Here is a 16050-nt window from a genome sequence, read left to right on the forward strand (position 1 = left end):
TTTTCTCAATCATTGTTTTTATTAATTTGCTTTATAGGCTAAAGTGCATAGTAAAGACAAAAAAGGAAATGCATACATAAGAAAGAGACATTTTTCTTGGCAACATTAGAAAGACCTGAGATGCCTAAGTGTCTGTTCTAGGGAACACCTGACTAAGGGAATATGTATGCGGGCAGCAGGCCTGGGGGCTGGCTTCTGGCATGGGTCTGGGGCCTGCAGAAGCTGCTGGCATGCTAACCCTGCCCAGGCAAAAGCTGCAGGAAGGTGTTGGGACAAAAGGTCACACTTTGGATAGGTGCTGCTGGTACCAAATGAGTTTAGTTCCATTCTGTGTCCCAGGGAACCAGCATTGCTACTGAACCTCTCCTACTGCAGGCAAAGACCTCCACCATCCAAGGTGCAAGTCACAGGAATGGGTACGGGAATCACTCCTTAGTTAGCCTAGGCCCCTTGCATAAGGCCCCAGCTGTGGTTAGTCACACTTCTCTCACTCAGTGAATATGCAACTGGCTCACGGTTCGTGAGTGAAGTCTTTTATCATATGCCTCCGTCTCCTGGAGTGAGGGTGCCCAAGGAGAAGGGCAGGAGAGCTTGTGCTCCTTGAAAGGATAAGCAGTTCATAAACGACTCCTCTGGACCTCTGTTTATCACAATGCAAGTTAGGCCCTGGCAATTAGAATGAGTCGGCTTCACTGAGCTCATATTCTGTGCCCCTGGAGCACTGCAGCAAAAACATCTGACTGAGTCAGGACCCCAAGTCAGGACCCAGACATACCACTAGGTAGCCCTCGGTGGAAGCCCAAAGCATGCTCTGGGGAATCTGTCCACTAACTTGCAGGAGAGAAAAAGAGGAGAAATCTGTTAACTTTCCTCTCAGTTCTGGAAGTAAAGTGCTTAGTCTAGCGCAGGGGTAAATCTAGAAACAAATGTGGGTAAGCCCTAAAAGTGGACCTTTAAATAGGTACTAAGACTCAAGGACGATAATGAAAAACTTCGGTTCCTTCATAAGGGAGCCGACCCCAGCCATATGGTGGCCAGGGCAAAAGGCAGCGGTATGCCATCTTCCTACAACATCCTCTGGATCTCCTCAAAGTTCATCAGGTTATTGGCTACGTCAGACCAGGCAGCATGCTGGGCTCCATCCATTTCAGAAGCAAGCTGGTTGCTCCTTTCCAGAGTATGATTTACGCCCCCAATCACTTCCTTACACTCAGGACATGTGCCCCTCTGCATGGCTCCCCCACAATCGCCAATCACATAGATGTGGCCATTGGGGCACTTGAACCAGTGGCCACGAGGATAACCCATGGCGCTGACGATCTGCACTCGCTCTTCCTCTGAGATGCCCAGGCCAGAGCAGGGAAGGGCGGCTTTCAGAGCTTCCATCTTTTTCTGCACAAGCTGTTTATCCTCCTGGGTGAACTTAGATCTTCTCTCGAGGAGCTCCCGCACACTGTAGACCTGTTCTGCTATGCTACCTCTCACCCTGCCCTCTGCCATCTTGCAGCGGGTCAGGAGGTTCACCAGGTATGTGAGCCTCTGGATTTCACTTTGGAGGTCATCCAGTTCCTGGCTGGTGAAGCTCAACCGCTTCTTGGCTAGCCACTCATGGACCTGGTCTATTCGAGTCCTCACTTTGTCTTGTTCTGAGACATGCACCTTTTTCAGGGAATCCTGCAAGCCAGCCAAGTGGTCATAGAAACTGATGTAATTCTCAACAAGGCCCAGGTCTCTCACTGTCAGATTTTTCTGGGCTAGCTTCTCCTCCAACATCAGGAAGTCTTCAGGAAGCAACTGGTGGAGGAGGCTCTTTCTCTCCAGCAGGGCCTTAAGTCGATCCTGGCTGGTTGCAATTTCTCTTGCTGAACCCTGGATCTTTTCCTTGACAATTTCAATTTCTTCCAGTCGCTGTTTGATGCTGGTTCCATACCTCAGGTTTTTACGGATGGGCACCTGGCAGATAGGGCAAACCTTCAACCTGATGGCAACTTCGTCATCCTTCTGCTCATTCATGTAGTGGTCCAGGGCTTGTACCTCAAAGATGTGGCTGCAGTCTTCTAACTGCACAAAGCGGGCATCAGGCTCATCCTCATAGCCAAAGAAGATTTGGGTGACTTCTTCCTGGTCACAGACACGGCACTTCTTGGGGCATGGCTCCCCACACAAACCAATGCAGGGGTGGCCACAAGCCAGCTGCTTAGTACAAGGCACGTAGCATGGGGGTCGGTCACAGGGCTCAGAGCAGAGTTTGGTACATTGGTAGTGCTGGCAGCGCCAGACACAGGGTTCCACACAGGGGCTGCATAATTCCCCACACTTCTTCTTGCACTGGCTGTGGACACAGCGGTTCTGACAGGTTCGCTGGCAGGGTGGGCACTCACTGATGCATGGCTCCTGGCACTCGTGTGAGCAGATAAGCAGGCGCTTGCAGGGCTGCTGACAGCGCTCATGGAAGCGGCCTTCAAAGCAGCTGTGGCAGGAGCCAGGGCAAGGATGCCTACAGTCCAAGATAGTGCCACACTTGGTGGTGCACTTGACTGGAAAGTCATACTTGAGGTCTTCCACATTACCACACTTCACCTGTTGGCTGTGCCCACACTTGAGTTTTGCAGTGACCATTTCTGAACACACCCGCACACAGTCCTCACCACATGGGTGGCTGCATCTGTGCCCACATTTCAGGACCTTGGGGCAAGGCTCTTGGCAGCAGAAATCTGACTCAGGCATGGAACAAGGGACCATTTGTTTATGGCCGCACCGAAGAATAATTTTGGGCACCTTTACCTGACAAGGCTGACACTCCTGGAAGCAAACAAGGGGGCACCGGTGCCCATCTTGGCAGATGACCTTCTGGCATGGCTTCACGCACTGGAACTCCTTGTGTGAAGAGTCATAGGGGTGGCAGGCACGCGTACAGACATGCCCACAGCCCAGCCGGAATTCACACGGTAGGCTGCAGCCTCCTTCGGGCACTTTTTGGAAGTCAGAAGCTTTGGATACTAAAGTGTGGGTATCAGGGTGGTTCTGGCAGCACAGCCGGAGTGTGTGGCCTATTTGATTGTTCTCCCGAAGAGTATGCATGATCTTGCTCCATAAGGGCACCTTGGCAAGCATCTGCAAGTTTCCAATGCAGTACATCCCCTTCTTGGCACGGGACAAGGCCACACAGATGCGGTTGGATGTCTGAAGAAAACCCACCTTGCCTTCCTGGTTACTCCGCACTAGTGAGAGGAGGATGATGTCATTCTCTTCCCCTTGGTATTTGTCCACCACATGGACCTTGACACCAGCAAATGTTTTGGCAGGCATGAGTTTGCGCAGGCAGAAGAGCTGCCCAGTGTAGGTGGTGAGGATGGTGATCTGGGAGGGCAGGTACTCCTGGCACAGGAAGTACTTGCATAGCTCCACCACAAAGCGAGCCTCATGCTGGTTCTGGTGGCTTTTGCCTTCCTGGATTTCCTGTTCAGGAAAGTTGTGTTCCACAAAGAAAAGATTGGAAGAAACCCCCTGGAAAGGAAAGAAGTGACGTGTTAGGAGGTTCACTCATGGCAGTTTTTTTCTTCCTAGCTGCACATGTGTTGGCCACTGACCCCGTTCTAGGGAGAGACCTTGGAAGGCTTTCTGTATACTCAGTACCAAACATCTTTAATTCTGGAGTTAGTCACCATGTGCTTTGTTTTGGGGCCATGGCAAATAGTAAAATGGATACAGAATTTGTCTATTTTAGTTTTCAAGATACTTATTCGACATTAATATTTATAACAGCCATCCACAATCCAACCATTACAGTCCCGGGAACAAGCAGCAGCTATGATGATGAAGATGATGAGAGAGCAGCTAATTTATAAGAACTTCACTGTGCTTACCGGTTTACTTACATTATCTCCTTTAATACAATAATGTAATGACGCAGTAACCATTATTCTCACTGTAAGAAGACCCTGAAACTCAGAATTGATATATAATTTGCTAAAAGGTTACAAAGCTACTAAGTGGCAGAGGCACAATTAAAAAACCCAGGTCTGTATTCTCAACTTCTATACTATTCCTCTTCTTAATAACTAGTTTTTTAAAAAGCTGGTTCTATTCCCTTCTCAAAGCCCTTTTTCACCCTGAGGAAAATATAGCCTCCTAGGTTGCTGGCAGCATCAGAGAAAGATCACATAGGGCAGACTCACCTTAATCTTCTCATATTTGAGAACAGAGGGATGATTCTCAAGATCCTGGTAAATGTGGGGGGTCAAAAGTCGGGCAATTTCAGGGCGCATGCGGTGCTGAAACAAGACATGTATGTCATTAGAAACATGGGCAGAGAATAAATGGACAGTTTTCTAAAGACTAGGTTACTGGTGGAAAATCTGGGAGGTTACATTTGAAAAGAATAGGAAGAAAAGAACAGAATGTAAACAGCTCCTTCATCCAACACAAACTCAAGACAGGCTATCTTGTGGCATTTAAAAATAGACAACAAAGTAAGTCTGACACTGTCATTTCATTACTAAATCAGTTTTATTGTTATGAGCTTCTTGCTGGCAGTTGGCAGGGTCCCAGGAGCCTTTTCCTGGACATTCGGTAAGAACAGAGGCCCAGCTTCTCACCTGGTAATTCAGACGGACAAAAGGAATGTTTACTTTCACCAGCCGTTCAAAGAGGGACACCTCAAGGTTGAAATTCTTGGCCAGATCATACACGTTGGCACTGGGGCGCAGCTGAGGAGAGAAATATGGCTGAGGATTCTCTATTGAAAACATATTTTAAACATCCATCCATCCATCCACCCACCCAACAAATGTTTTTCAAGTGCCTTCTATGTGCCAGGTGTTGACAGGCTAAGGACAAAGAGTGACAAGGACCATGAAGGCAAGAAGTAAGGGTGTTATAACAGAGTGCCCAAGGGTGGGGTTCTTTAGATAGGCCTCTCTGAACAGTGACATCTGAGTTGACACAAGCATAGAAGAAACTGCCAGTCATTCGAAAAGCAAGCCATGAGAGGGAACAGAAAGGACAGGGTTGGGGGGAGGGGCCGGCCCCATGGCCAAGTGGTTAAGTTCACGCACTCCACTTCGGCAGCCTAGAGTTTCACCGGTTCGGATCCTGGGCGCAGACATGGCACTGCTCATCAGGCCATGATGAGGCGGTGTCCCACATAGCACAACCAGAGGTACTCACAACAAGAATATACAACTATGTATGGGGGCCTTTGGGGAGAAGAATGAAAAAACAAAAGAAGATTGGCAACAGTTGTTAGCTCAGGTGCCAATCTTAAAGAAAGGAAAAAACAAAAGAAAGGGGGTGGGAACACATTGGGCAAATGAGATGGTGGTATGAGGTGAAGTCAGAGAAGCAGGCTGAACCCTGAGAAAACTGGCCTTTGTAGGCCACTTTAAGAAGCTTGATTTTTATATTAAGTGTAATGGGAAACCACTAGAGGGTTTTAAATTGGGGAGTGTGTAATCTGATTTACTTTGCTTTTTTTTTCAAAATTCACTTTGGCTCCTTTATGAAGAATGGATTAGAGGGTGGTAAAAATGGAAGCAGGGAGATAGAGAACATGCTGTTGTAACGGTCCACTTAAAAGGCTATGGTGGATTACAAAAGTAGCAGAGGGAACAGATAAAATGGATGATGCTACCTCTAGGATACACCCCAAATCTATACATGCTCTTAGGTTTAATGTGGGGGGTGAGGGAAAGAGGAATCACAGAAAGCCACTAAGATTGAGGACTGGTGAAGCAGAGAAGCCAGGGTCTTCCTGTCTGATTCCACCCCCTCAGAGAACCAGCCCATCTTCCAGGGACTCCTGCTCTACCTGCTGGTGGTCCCCAATCAGAATGAGGTGCTGGCAAGCTTTGCTCAATGTGGCAATGGTGTGGGCCTCAAGGACTTCAGCAGCCTCTTCCACAATGACGATCCGAGGCTCCACCTTCTGCAGGATCTGGCGGTATTTGGCAGCACCTCAAGTCAAGACAGAAAAAGGTCCTTTGAGCTGATGCACTGGACCAACCAGGCCACTGGGCTTCTGGGTTGGTGACCCCTGAACCTGGGTCTGTGATAACTAAGTCCTCATATTCACCCAGGGCTGTAGTGACCACTGAATAAGAGAACAAGTGCTGCTGGGTAGTCTCCAGAGCGCCATACCCATGTTGTTCATTGTTGGGGTTCAAAATGCAGCAGGAGCAAGTGGGTGGATTTCACCAACGGTTCCCTAAACACAGCTTGTTTTCAATAGCTTTTCATGGTATTTTCTTCTAACCTACTAAAGAAGCTTCACTTTACCTGTCCTAGATAATCTGATAAGAGCATGGCACTAGGAGTGAATGGCTGGAGCAGGTAAATTGCCCCATGCTTTCTTACCTGTGGTTGTCATTCCTACAACCTGGGCATCTTTCAGGATGTACAGATCTTCCTGGAGTCTCAGCTCAGCCAATCTCTCTGCTGACGTGCGGTACTGACGCTCATAGCTGAGGATCTTCCGGCGGGTGTCAGCCTGGTACATCTGTAGCCACAGCCTAGAGAATGTGAAGAATCAGGGAGAGAAACCCCTTCAGCATGCCCTGTGTATGAACGGAACCTAGACCCTTAGGAGCTTATAAGCCACAGAGAAAGGGAGGAGAGACCCAGATGTGCAGGGACCCAAGAGTCCAAAAAGTCCAATAAAAAGATGTGCAGAAAGATAGATGTAAATAATCAGGAGCTAAGAAAGGGGATAGGATGAAAAACAGAGGTTAAATATTGGGAAGAGAGTAAGGGACTTCAAAAGCTTCAATAAGAATTTCTCACAAATTCTCCCTTCCCTACACCTGCCTGAGTCCGCCCCCCCGCCCCCAAATTCTCCAGAGTCTTATTTTTGCAAGAAAAATAGATCATGTCAGTACTCTGCTGTAAAACGTTCCAAAGGCTTTCCAATACTTTTCAGATAAAATCCATGCTCCTCACCTTAGCCCTATGAGGCCCTGCACAGTCCGGCCCACACCCACTTCTCTGACCTCACTTTCCATTTCTCTCTCCGAGCCACAGCCATGCTGGCTGCCTTCTTCCAGTTTCTCAAACAGATATGCTCCTTCCCATCTCAAGGCCTTTACCTACATGGTCCCCTCAATCTCAGCTGCTTCTCCTTACCCGCTGGCCTTATTAATGCCTACTCACTCATCTTTCAGATCTTGCCTCCAATGTCACTTTCCTGGATACCTCAGATCACCTCAGATCCCACGTTAATATTCTTAGCACCCCTTGCTCTTTTCTTGCTTAGTGCTTATCCCATTTATAACTTTTTAATTGTGGAATTAACTGCTAATTTGTCTCCCTAGATATACTCTAAACTCCATGAGGGTAAAGTCAAGTGTCTATTCTATCCCATGGCTGCATCCCTAGCACTCAGCTCAGTGGGGCTGCTCAAGCAATTAGTTGACATTGTTGAAGGTGTGGAAAGGGGTTATGTTCTAGGAACAGAAAAGGAACCCACTGGGGAAATTATAAGGGCTGGCTGCAGGTAGGTGGGGGGTGGACACAGTACCTATAAAGCTGCCAGCGAGAATTCAGGTCCAGCTGCCAAACATCCTGAATTTCATTGGCCTCAGCCTCAGTCATGGTATTCAGTTTGCGAAGCTCAACCTTCACTTTCTTCTTCATTTTCTTTTTCTGGCTGCGCTGGGTCTGTAGACATCAATACCAGCCAGGGTCACCATCTGAGCAGAGGTGGCCCGGTTCTAAGCCCAAAGTGGAGGCGAGAGCACATAAAAAAAGGGGCTGCCACCTCTGATGAACTTCTTTGAGTGTCTCACACTCTCCCAACAGATATTTCATTGCAGAGTAGCTAAATGAGGGCTCTGGAGCCAGTATGCCTGGCTTCAAAAGCCCCATCTACCTCTTATTAGTTGTGGGACCTAGAGTAAGTTACTGAACTTCTATGTGCCTCAGCATCCCCTTTTATAAAATAGGAATAATAATAGTACCTCTTGTAAGGTTACTGGATTGACTAAAGGAGTAAATACATTAAAAGTACTTAGAATAGTGCTGGCGCTAGTTGTTTCTGAACATCTTTTTGACCAATCTGTTTCTCATTCCTAAAACATACATATCATGAAAGAAGAGGAGGTGAATCTCTCCTGTGAAATGCTGTATAGGCTCTGCTAAGATGGTCTTAATGCCATCATATTGAGACAGTACTTTAACAAGTGGGTGAAAGGCACCATTTAGGAGAAAGCACTCTCCCCTGGCTCTGTCACTGAGTCTGAGGCCATGAGTCTTTAGAAGAATTGGCATATAAGACGGATGTCACAGTATTATGGACCTCCCCCCACTTCAAAACCAAACAAACTAGCTCCTCCTAAGGACACGTGGTACAGAGATGCCCAATCCATGCTTCCAAGTATTGGGATCATGATGCCATCCATAATATACAGCGATGCTGAACTGAACTAGGACACTGGGTTCAAAGCCAGCAGACCAGTGAAAATCACATCAAGTCAAAGTTGCCCTTAAAAGTCCCTTAATTCATCAGTGGGGTTCAAAAAACACTGAATAGCCAGTCCTCTATTGTCATAGTAATGCATGGTAAATTCTGAGGACTATTAGGTTCTACCAAAAGGAAGGAGCAGAGGAAAAGTCTGGGCATTCACGATATTCTGGCTTTAAGAGAAATATCAAATTCCAGGGTAAATGAAGGACAAGAATTCCATCCAGCCTGTATGGATTGCTTCATTCTGTTTTACCTGAATCCTCTAAAATTTTAATGCATGTTCACATACTTGTTTGTAGTCAAGAAGAAAACACTCATGGAAGCACCAAGCACTGGGACCATGTTTGATCAGACTCATATGCGCTGCATTTTTCTAAAAGTTGAGGAGAAACACTTGGCTACCTGCTTCCTGTCTTCCTAAGTCAGCATTTCTTGCCAGGGTCCCTCCAAAAGGCTATAATTTTTATACTCTTAGGAAGTGGACCCATCTTATACCACGGTTAGGTTTTAAAATGGGTAAATTAAGCTAATTGTGAGGATGAGGTGAATATACTGCAACAGAAGCGGGTGAAAATAAGAGGCTGCAGGCCTGCTCAGAACAGATGCTCTCAGGCCTGTTTCGGGAAGAGTCTAACCCCCACCCACCCAGCAGTAATAACTGAACTCCCATTTCCCATTCTGTTAGGGCTTTCAGGGGCCATGAAGAAGTGTTTACCTCCCACTCTTCCAGGGGTTGCTCCTGCCCAGCTGCTGTCCCAGGGCCATAGTTTTCTATCCTCATGGCTAGAAGTATTTTAGACAACTGCTGGACTGCCCCATTCTCTTCCTTCTTCCTCCGCCGAGGCCTCACCACCTCTTCCTCCTCAATCACTCGGTCTGCTTGAATCAGGTCAGCCTCCTCTGCGATCTCAATCAGCGAGCCCTCCTCTTCCCCTTCTTCCTCCTCCTCCCTTTCTGCCTGGGCTAAGAGAGGAAAGCAGGCAGGACAGGGATGGAGACTCTTGAAGCCAAAGGATGGAAGAGGGTACCTACAAGAGCTTAGATGCATGAAGACATTCTCAAGGAGTTTAAGTGGTTACCTCTTAGCGGGGAAACTGGGAAGAATGAAAGTTAGGGGATGGAGACAGAGGTTTCCTTATATACTTTTTTGTTATATTTAAAAAATCATATGCATGTATGTCTTTTTAAGAAAGATTCTACTTATGTCAAACACACATACAAAGGAGAGTATACTATATAAACGAGCAATTTGAAAGATGGCAAAAATATATAAAATGAATATCCAGATACCTTCCACCCAATTTAAGAAGCAGAAAATTACCAATTTCTTTAAAGACTCTCGTGGGTCCTTCTAACCTGAACTTTATATCATTCATTCCTCCCTTTAAAAAAAAATAACCACATATATAATGCATATACATTTCTAAACAATATATTGCCTAGTTTTGACTTTTTTGAGCTCTATATAAATGGAATCATACATATATATCTTTCTATAACTTCCCTTTTTCATTCAGCATGTTTTTGAGATTCATATATGTTGCCGTATATGCTACAATTCATTCCTTTTCACTGTTGTACAGTATTTCATTATGTGAATAGACTGTAATTGGCCTATCTGTTGTACAAATGTTGATGGACATTTGAGTTCTTTCTGTTTATCTATCATCATAAAGTCATTTTGCCAATTAACATCCCCACTAGCAGTGTATCAGAGTTCCCACTGCTCCACATTCTTATCAATGCAGGGTTATATCAAACTTTTAAATTTTTGCCAATCTGGTATGTGTGTAATAGTGTATCATTATGGTTTTAATTCCTCTTGTTTCTAATGAGCTCTTTTCATATGTTTATTGACCATTAGGATTTCCTATTTTGTGATGTACTTGGCAAAAGTCTTTTATCTGTTTTCCTATTAAGCTATTATTTGTTTTTCCCTGATTGACTGTAGCTCTTTATATATCCTGGGTACTACTTTTAAGTCCTGTTCTTCTGGTCTTTACCATATTCCACCTTAAGATGTGATTCTATGTGATTCTAGATAGGCACTTCTTACCTGTATTTTCAGGTCCTGCTGGAGCAACACTTTGGGTGAAAGAACTGATACCAAGACCCAGCCACTCCAGCATCATGGAATGCTTCCAACCCTGGAAGCAAACCCATTCGCTATCCTAAGAAAGGAAAAATTATCAGCTATGAGAATTCTGGTACCAGTGTGAAGGAAAGGTCTCCTTGAAGAATCAAAAGTAATTCCCTTAAAATTTAGAGGCTGCAAATTGGCAACCCCTGGGCAACTGGATCATTTAATATGACTTGCATAGAATTTTGAAAATAAAAATTTCCTGCCTCTCTTGACAAAATCAGGAGCTATGGCAGCAATGAGCCTGCATTTCTGAATGGTAACAAATGGCTGGAAGGGGGTTGCTGCCACCCCTTTTCCAGTTTGCCACAGTCCTCTTTACTTCCCAATGTCTCACATATAGCTTGCTTCAGTCATTTACAGGACCTGACTGACCCCTTTAGGCTTTTGGGTTTGTAATCCTGGAAATCACTAACCCATTGACAACAGAGCCACCATGTCACTGGATTCCTGGGCAGCCACTTTACTGAGATTGTATCAATTACTTCTTATAATATCCTTTGAAGGCAGACATTATTATTATCCCTATTTGACTGCTGAGGGACCTGAAGATCACATTGGCTTAAGTCACACATGCAAGCTCTGTGACTTAGGTCTGTTGACTCTCAGGCTCTCTGTATGTGCTAGGTTGCCAAGTTATGATTTTGTTTCGTTTAACAAGCACTTATAGCACACTTATTAAGTTAAGAAGTTTACAAATATTAACTTGTTTATCCAAATAACAATTCTATAAGAATTAAGTTGATCTGTAAGAAACTGCCATTTTTGCAAGTCAAATTTACAAATATTGGCTATTTCATATGGTTCAACTTAATGTTATTATTATCCCTACTTTATAAAAGAGGAAACAAGGGCTGATCCCATGGCCGAGTGATTAAGTTCTCACGCTCCGCCCAGGGTTTTGCTGGTTTGGATCCTGGGTGTGGACATGGCACCGCTCATCAAGCCATGCTGAGGCGGCGTCCCACATGCCACAACTAGAAGGACACACAACTAAAATATACAACTATGTACTGGGGGCTTTGGGGAGAAAAAGGAAAAATAAAATCTTAAAAATAAATAAATAAACAAAAGAGGGAACAGGTACAGAAAAATTAGGTAACTTTCCTGGGGAGAAAAACTAGGATTCAAATCCAGCAGGCTGGCTCCAGAGTCTTGTTCCTGACTAGTATACTCAACTGCCTCTCCTCATAAAAAGAAACTTTTTACATTATGGCAGCATCAGATTGCCAAACAGCTAATGCTTTGGAACACTGCTTCTGCTGGAGGCTCCCTCCAGGTACAAGAGATATGCTTATGCCCCCCAGGATGACCCCTACCTGTATCGGTCCATTCATCAGGCTTTTCCAGTGCTGGGGTGAGATGTACTTCTCCAGGTGCTGTTCCCGTAGTACGCCGCGCGTGGTACACTCCAGGGTCTGAGCCCCTTCATGCAGCTCTTGCTCTGACTCCTTCATTTGTGTCACAATCTGCCAGGAGGAGAGGGAAAGAAATGATGAGGAAGTATTATCATCCCCCAAACTCAGTCCCTGCCTTGAGGGAAAACAAAGCTAAGACAGGAATAGTAAGAAGGGAGAATAAATAAATAGACCAGTCAGCAAACCAATTTCCCAAAGCACCTTATTGTAGTCTTAAGACCAAAGGATTAGTATCTAAAACGTCTGAAAGGCTCCTACCAACCAGTAAGAAAAAGAAACAAATAATACAACAGAAAAAGAGGCCAAGGATACTGTGGCGGAAACTTCTTTTTTTCCTTAGTAATAAGAACTCAAGAGTTTTGGTTGGGCACACTACTGCCCAGCTAGAAGATGACACTTCCCTGGTCAGTGGGCTATAAGTAGAAGTTTGTGGGTGGTTTGGGAGAAGTAGCCCAAGCTCCCGGCAGAAGTTAGGAGGGGCAGTGTGCCTTTTTTTGTCCTTTCTCCATCTTGGATTATGAGAGTAAAGGTCATACCATGGGATTAGCAGGAGCCTGGGTCCTTCACAGCTTTTCGGACCTCCCTATCTCCCCTGGACTGCCTACCCAGAAAGCCACTGCTATCTTGTTTAGTTCCCCCTTGAGCTACCTCAGATATTCAAAGCGGGGACTTACACTCATGTAGGCCCTTCGGAGGTGCATGGGGAGGTTGCGGCGGAATTCCCGCTTGTTCCTCAGCTCCCTCAGGGTAAACTGCTTCAGGATTTCACTGTTGCTCCTTCCACCTACTCGCACGATGCTAGTCTTTTGACACTTGTAGATGCCTATGGAACAAAGTGGAGCACAGCAGAGTTGAGAGGAGCTATGCTGGCTTCTCTCATGTGTGAGCTGCATGTGTCTGGGATGTTGTCTCAGCTGGTCCCTTAGGGAACAAACTGATGCTTACAGGAAATCTACCCCATTAATGAGCAAGAAGGCTCCACAGATGACATGACCTGTGGAGCAGTAAGTGGTACTTAAGAGCACAGGCTTTAGAATCAGACAATTGAGGACCCAAATCCTGGCTCCATCACTTATTGGTATGTAACCTGAGGCAAGATACATAACTTGAGCCTCAGTTTCTTCATCTGTGATTTGAAGACAATAATACTTTCCTTATAGAGCTACTGTCTGGATAAATGAGAGAGTATCTTCATAGCTCCTAGGTAGGGCCTGGCATGAAGTAAGCACTTAGCAAATGTTTTCTATTATTCACTCTGCAGATGTTTACTGATTGCTTATTATGTGCCAGGTATGTGCTAGGTTCTGAAGATACAGCCGTCAAAACACAGACTCAGTTCCTAACTCGTTCTCATGTCTCACAGTCCGGCAGACAAGACATGCATTAAACAACTTATCATAATAGTGCTAAGTGCAGTAAGTACTGTAAGTACACGATGCTATAAGTATATGACAGGGGATCTTATCTAATTTGGGTGGGGTAGGGATCTAATTCTTGAGGATCTAATATTTAAACTGAGACTCCAAGAATAAGGAAGATTTAATCTAGGTGAAAGGAGGATTTAGAAGGATGGGAAATAATATTCTAAGCAAAAAAGATATATGTATACTTATTAATACAACTAGTTCTTTTTTTAAAAGATTTTATTTTTCCTTTTTCTCCCCAAAGTGCCCCCAGTACATAGTTGTATATTTTTAGTTGTGGGTCCTTCTAGTTGTGGCATATGGGACGCCGCCTCAGCATGGCTTGATGAGCAGTGCCATGTCCGCGCCCAAGATCCAAACCTGCAAAACCCTGGGCCACTGAAGTGGAGCGTGCAAACTTAACCACTCGGCCACAGGCCCAGCCCCACAATTAATATTTTTTAAGTGCCTAGTACGTGCCAGGATCTGTGAACAAAGCAAGAAACAGAACCAACCCTCACAGTGTTTATAGCCTAGGTTAGAGACACATGCAAATAAATTGTTACATATGCGCTAAGTCTCTGAAGAAAAAATATAAAGAGACTTAACCTCATCTGTGGGCAATAGGGAAAGTCCACCTGAAGAGAGATTTAAAGTGAGACTTGAAGAAAGAGTCAGAGCCCAGCCAGGCAGGATGGGGTCAAGATGGAGAGAGAAGGAGAGAGCAAAAGTGCATTGCAGGCAAAGGGAAGAGCATGGGCCAAGGGAGAAGCTGAAGGAATTCAAGGAAGTGAAGACAATCAGTGTTGCTGGAGTTAGGGAAAAAGGTTCAGAGTTAGGCTGGAGCAGACCACACACAGCCTTGCAGGTCACAGTAAGGACTGTGAACTTTACTCAAAGAGCAATAGAAAGCTACTGAAGTTGCTGATGGTTCAACTAAATGTCTTGATAGAGAACAATTTTGCCTACAGACATTACCTTCCAGAAACTGATCCAAAGCATGATTAGTATAACATACAACCAAGATGGGGAACCTCTGGATGCTAATTTGCCAAACAGGCTCGTTGGTTAGAAGGGCCTGAACAATTTTTAGACCCACATAGGTTTTGCCTAGAAAACAAGGAAAAAGGAGAGTTAAAAAACTTGGAGACTTTCTAAAAGTAGTAATTACTTACTTATAGCAAATTATTATTATTTAAAAAAATTTTAAGGTAACACATTGAGATGGTTTAAAATCCAAGAAGCACAAATGGGTAGACAGTCATGTGCTGAATAATGATGTTTTGGTCAACGATAGACTGCATATATGACAGTCGTCCCATAAGATTAGTACCATACAGTGCATGTGTGTAGTAGGCTAGAACACGTAGGTTTGTGTAAGTATACTCTGTTTGCATTTCTCAGAATGTATCCCTGTTGTTAAGTGACGCATAACTGTATTATGAAAAGCCCCCTCACTCTTCCGTCCCCCAGTCACCCAGTTTCTCTCTTGGAAGCAATCAATGTTAACAGTATTTTGTGTAACTTTACAGAGAGTCATTCTATCCATATACAAACAAATACAAATATATACTCTTTTTCTAGCCTTCTCCCTTTCTTTTTTTAAATACAAATAGCAGACTATTTTCAGTGTTTTACATCTTGCTTTTTTCACTTAATGGATCTTGAAGGTGGTTCTCTATCAATACAAAAAAAGAATCCCCTCCCTTTTTGTTTTCACAGCTGTAAGGTATTTTTTCTCCAAGTTTCCTATTGATGGACATATACATTGATTCCAATCTCACGTGGCAAATTATTTAGAAATGCTTTTAATATACCAAAGTAGACTTGCCTTTGTGATAGCAGGGAAAAACTCACAGAAATCAACACTGGAGTTAGAGTTATGGGCTCATTAGTAAATGGCCAATAATTAAGTCTGCAAATAGCTAAATTCTTACACTGTGTCAGGCTGAGAAGGTAGCCACTGTCATCAAAAAAACTCAAAGTTGAGTGAGGGAGTGATAAAAGAAAACCAAAGATTTCAGTATATAATGATAAATAACAATTTCTTCCTTGTTTTTTTTGTCTTCAAGTGATACGTACTGGGTGCCTAATAGGTTTCAGGCACTGGGTTAGGTGCACAAAATACAGTACTGAGCAAAACAGCCATCGTTCTTATCTTCCTGGACTTTATAGACTTATAGAAGAGAAAGATAATTAATCACATAAACAAATGTAAAATCATAAATGTGGGAAAGGAGAAATACATGGTACCAAGAAAACATGTAATTGGGATTCCAGCCTAGTCAATGAGGTTAGAAGAGGATTCCCTTGGGAAGTGACAATTGGGTAAGAGTGGACAAGACAGAATAGGGATGCACTGGTTCAGAGGTTCCTGCCACCTTCTAGATGAGTGAAGACTGAAGCCTGGCTCCAGCAGTAGAGATGAGATAAGCAGGCAGACTGAAGTTTCAGAAGTAAAATTGATTGGAACTTGATAATAGTTTGGCTAGGGTAGGGAGCAGAAAAGGATAACTCCTAGGTTTCTAGTTTGCAGGACTAGATGGATAAGGATACCTCAGGAGAAAAGAAAATCTTTATAATTCAATATTTACTCTATCCCTTCCCACTGCTTCCTTCCCCTCAGAATGG

At 44.4% G+C, this 16050-nt stretch overlaps 1 protein-coding gene across 6 annotated transcripts in view; it reads right to left on the reverse strand.

Moving 5' to 3' along the window:
* Positions 1-16050, reverse strand: part of ZNFX1 (zinc finger NFX1-type containing 1) — a 25540-nt gene continuing 9490 nt past the window's right edge. For 3 of the 6 annotated variants that reach the window (XM_023626716.2, XM_023626715.2, XM_001503563.7), the window contains exons 4-14: positions 14398-14529; positions 12691-12839; positions 11918-12067; positions 10515-10629; positions 9174-9421; positions 7514-7653; positions 6355-6509; positions 5810-5955; positions 4599-4709; positions 4179-4274; positions 1-3507 (exon numbers count right to left, since the gene is read on the reverse strand). In XM_023626716.2, the coding sequence (XP_023482484.1) occupies positions 1066-3507; positions 4179-4274; positions 4599-4709; positions 5810-5955; positions 6355-6509; positions 7514-7653; positions 9174-9421; positions 10515-10629; positions 11918-12067; positions 12691-12839; positions 14398-14529 (3884 nt within the window). In that variant the 3' untranslated portion in view covers positions 1-1065. The remainder of the gene's footprint in view (positions 3508-4178; positions 4275-4598; positions 4710-5809; positions 5956-6354; positions 6510-7513; positions 7654-9173; positions 9422-10514; positions 10630-11917; positions 12068-12690; positions 12840-14397; positions 14530-16050) is intronic. The other 3 variants (XM_023626717.2, XM_070246915.1, XM_070246916.1) reach the window with 1 other exon arrangement.

The sequence above is a fragment of the Equus caballus genome, chromosome 22, assembly GCF_041296265.1.
Source record: "Equus caballus isolate H_3958 breed thoroughbred chromosome 22, TB-T2T, whole genome shotgun sequence".
Taxonomy (NCBI): Eukaryota; Metazoa; Chordata; class Mammalia; order Perissodactyla; family Equidae; genus Equus; species Equus caballus.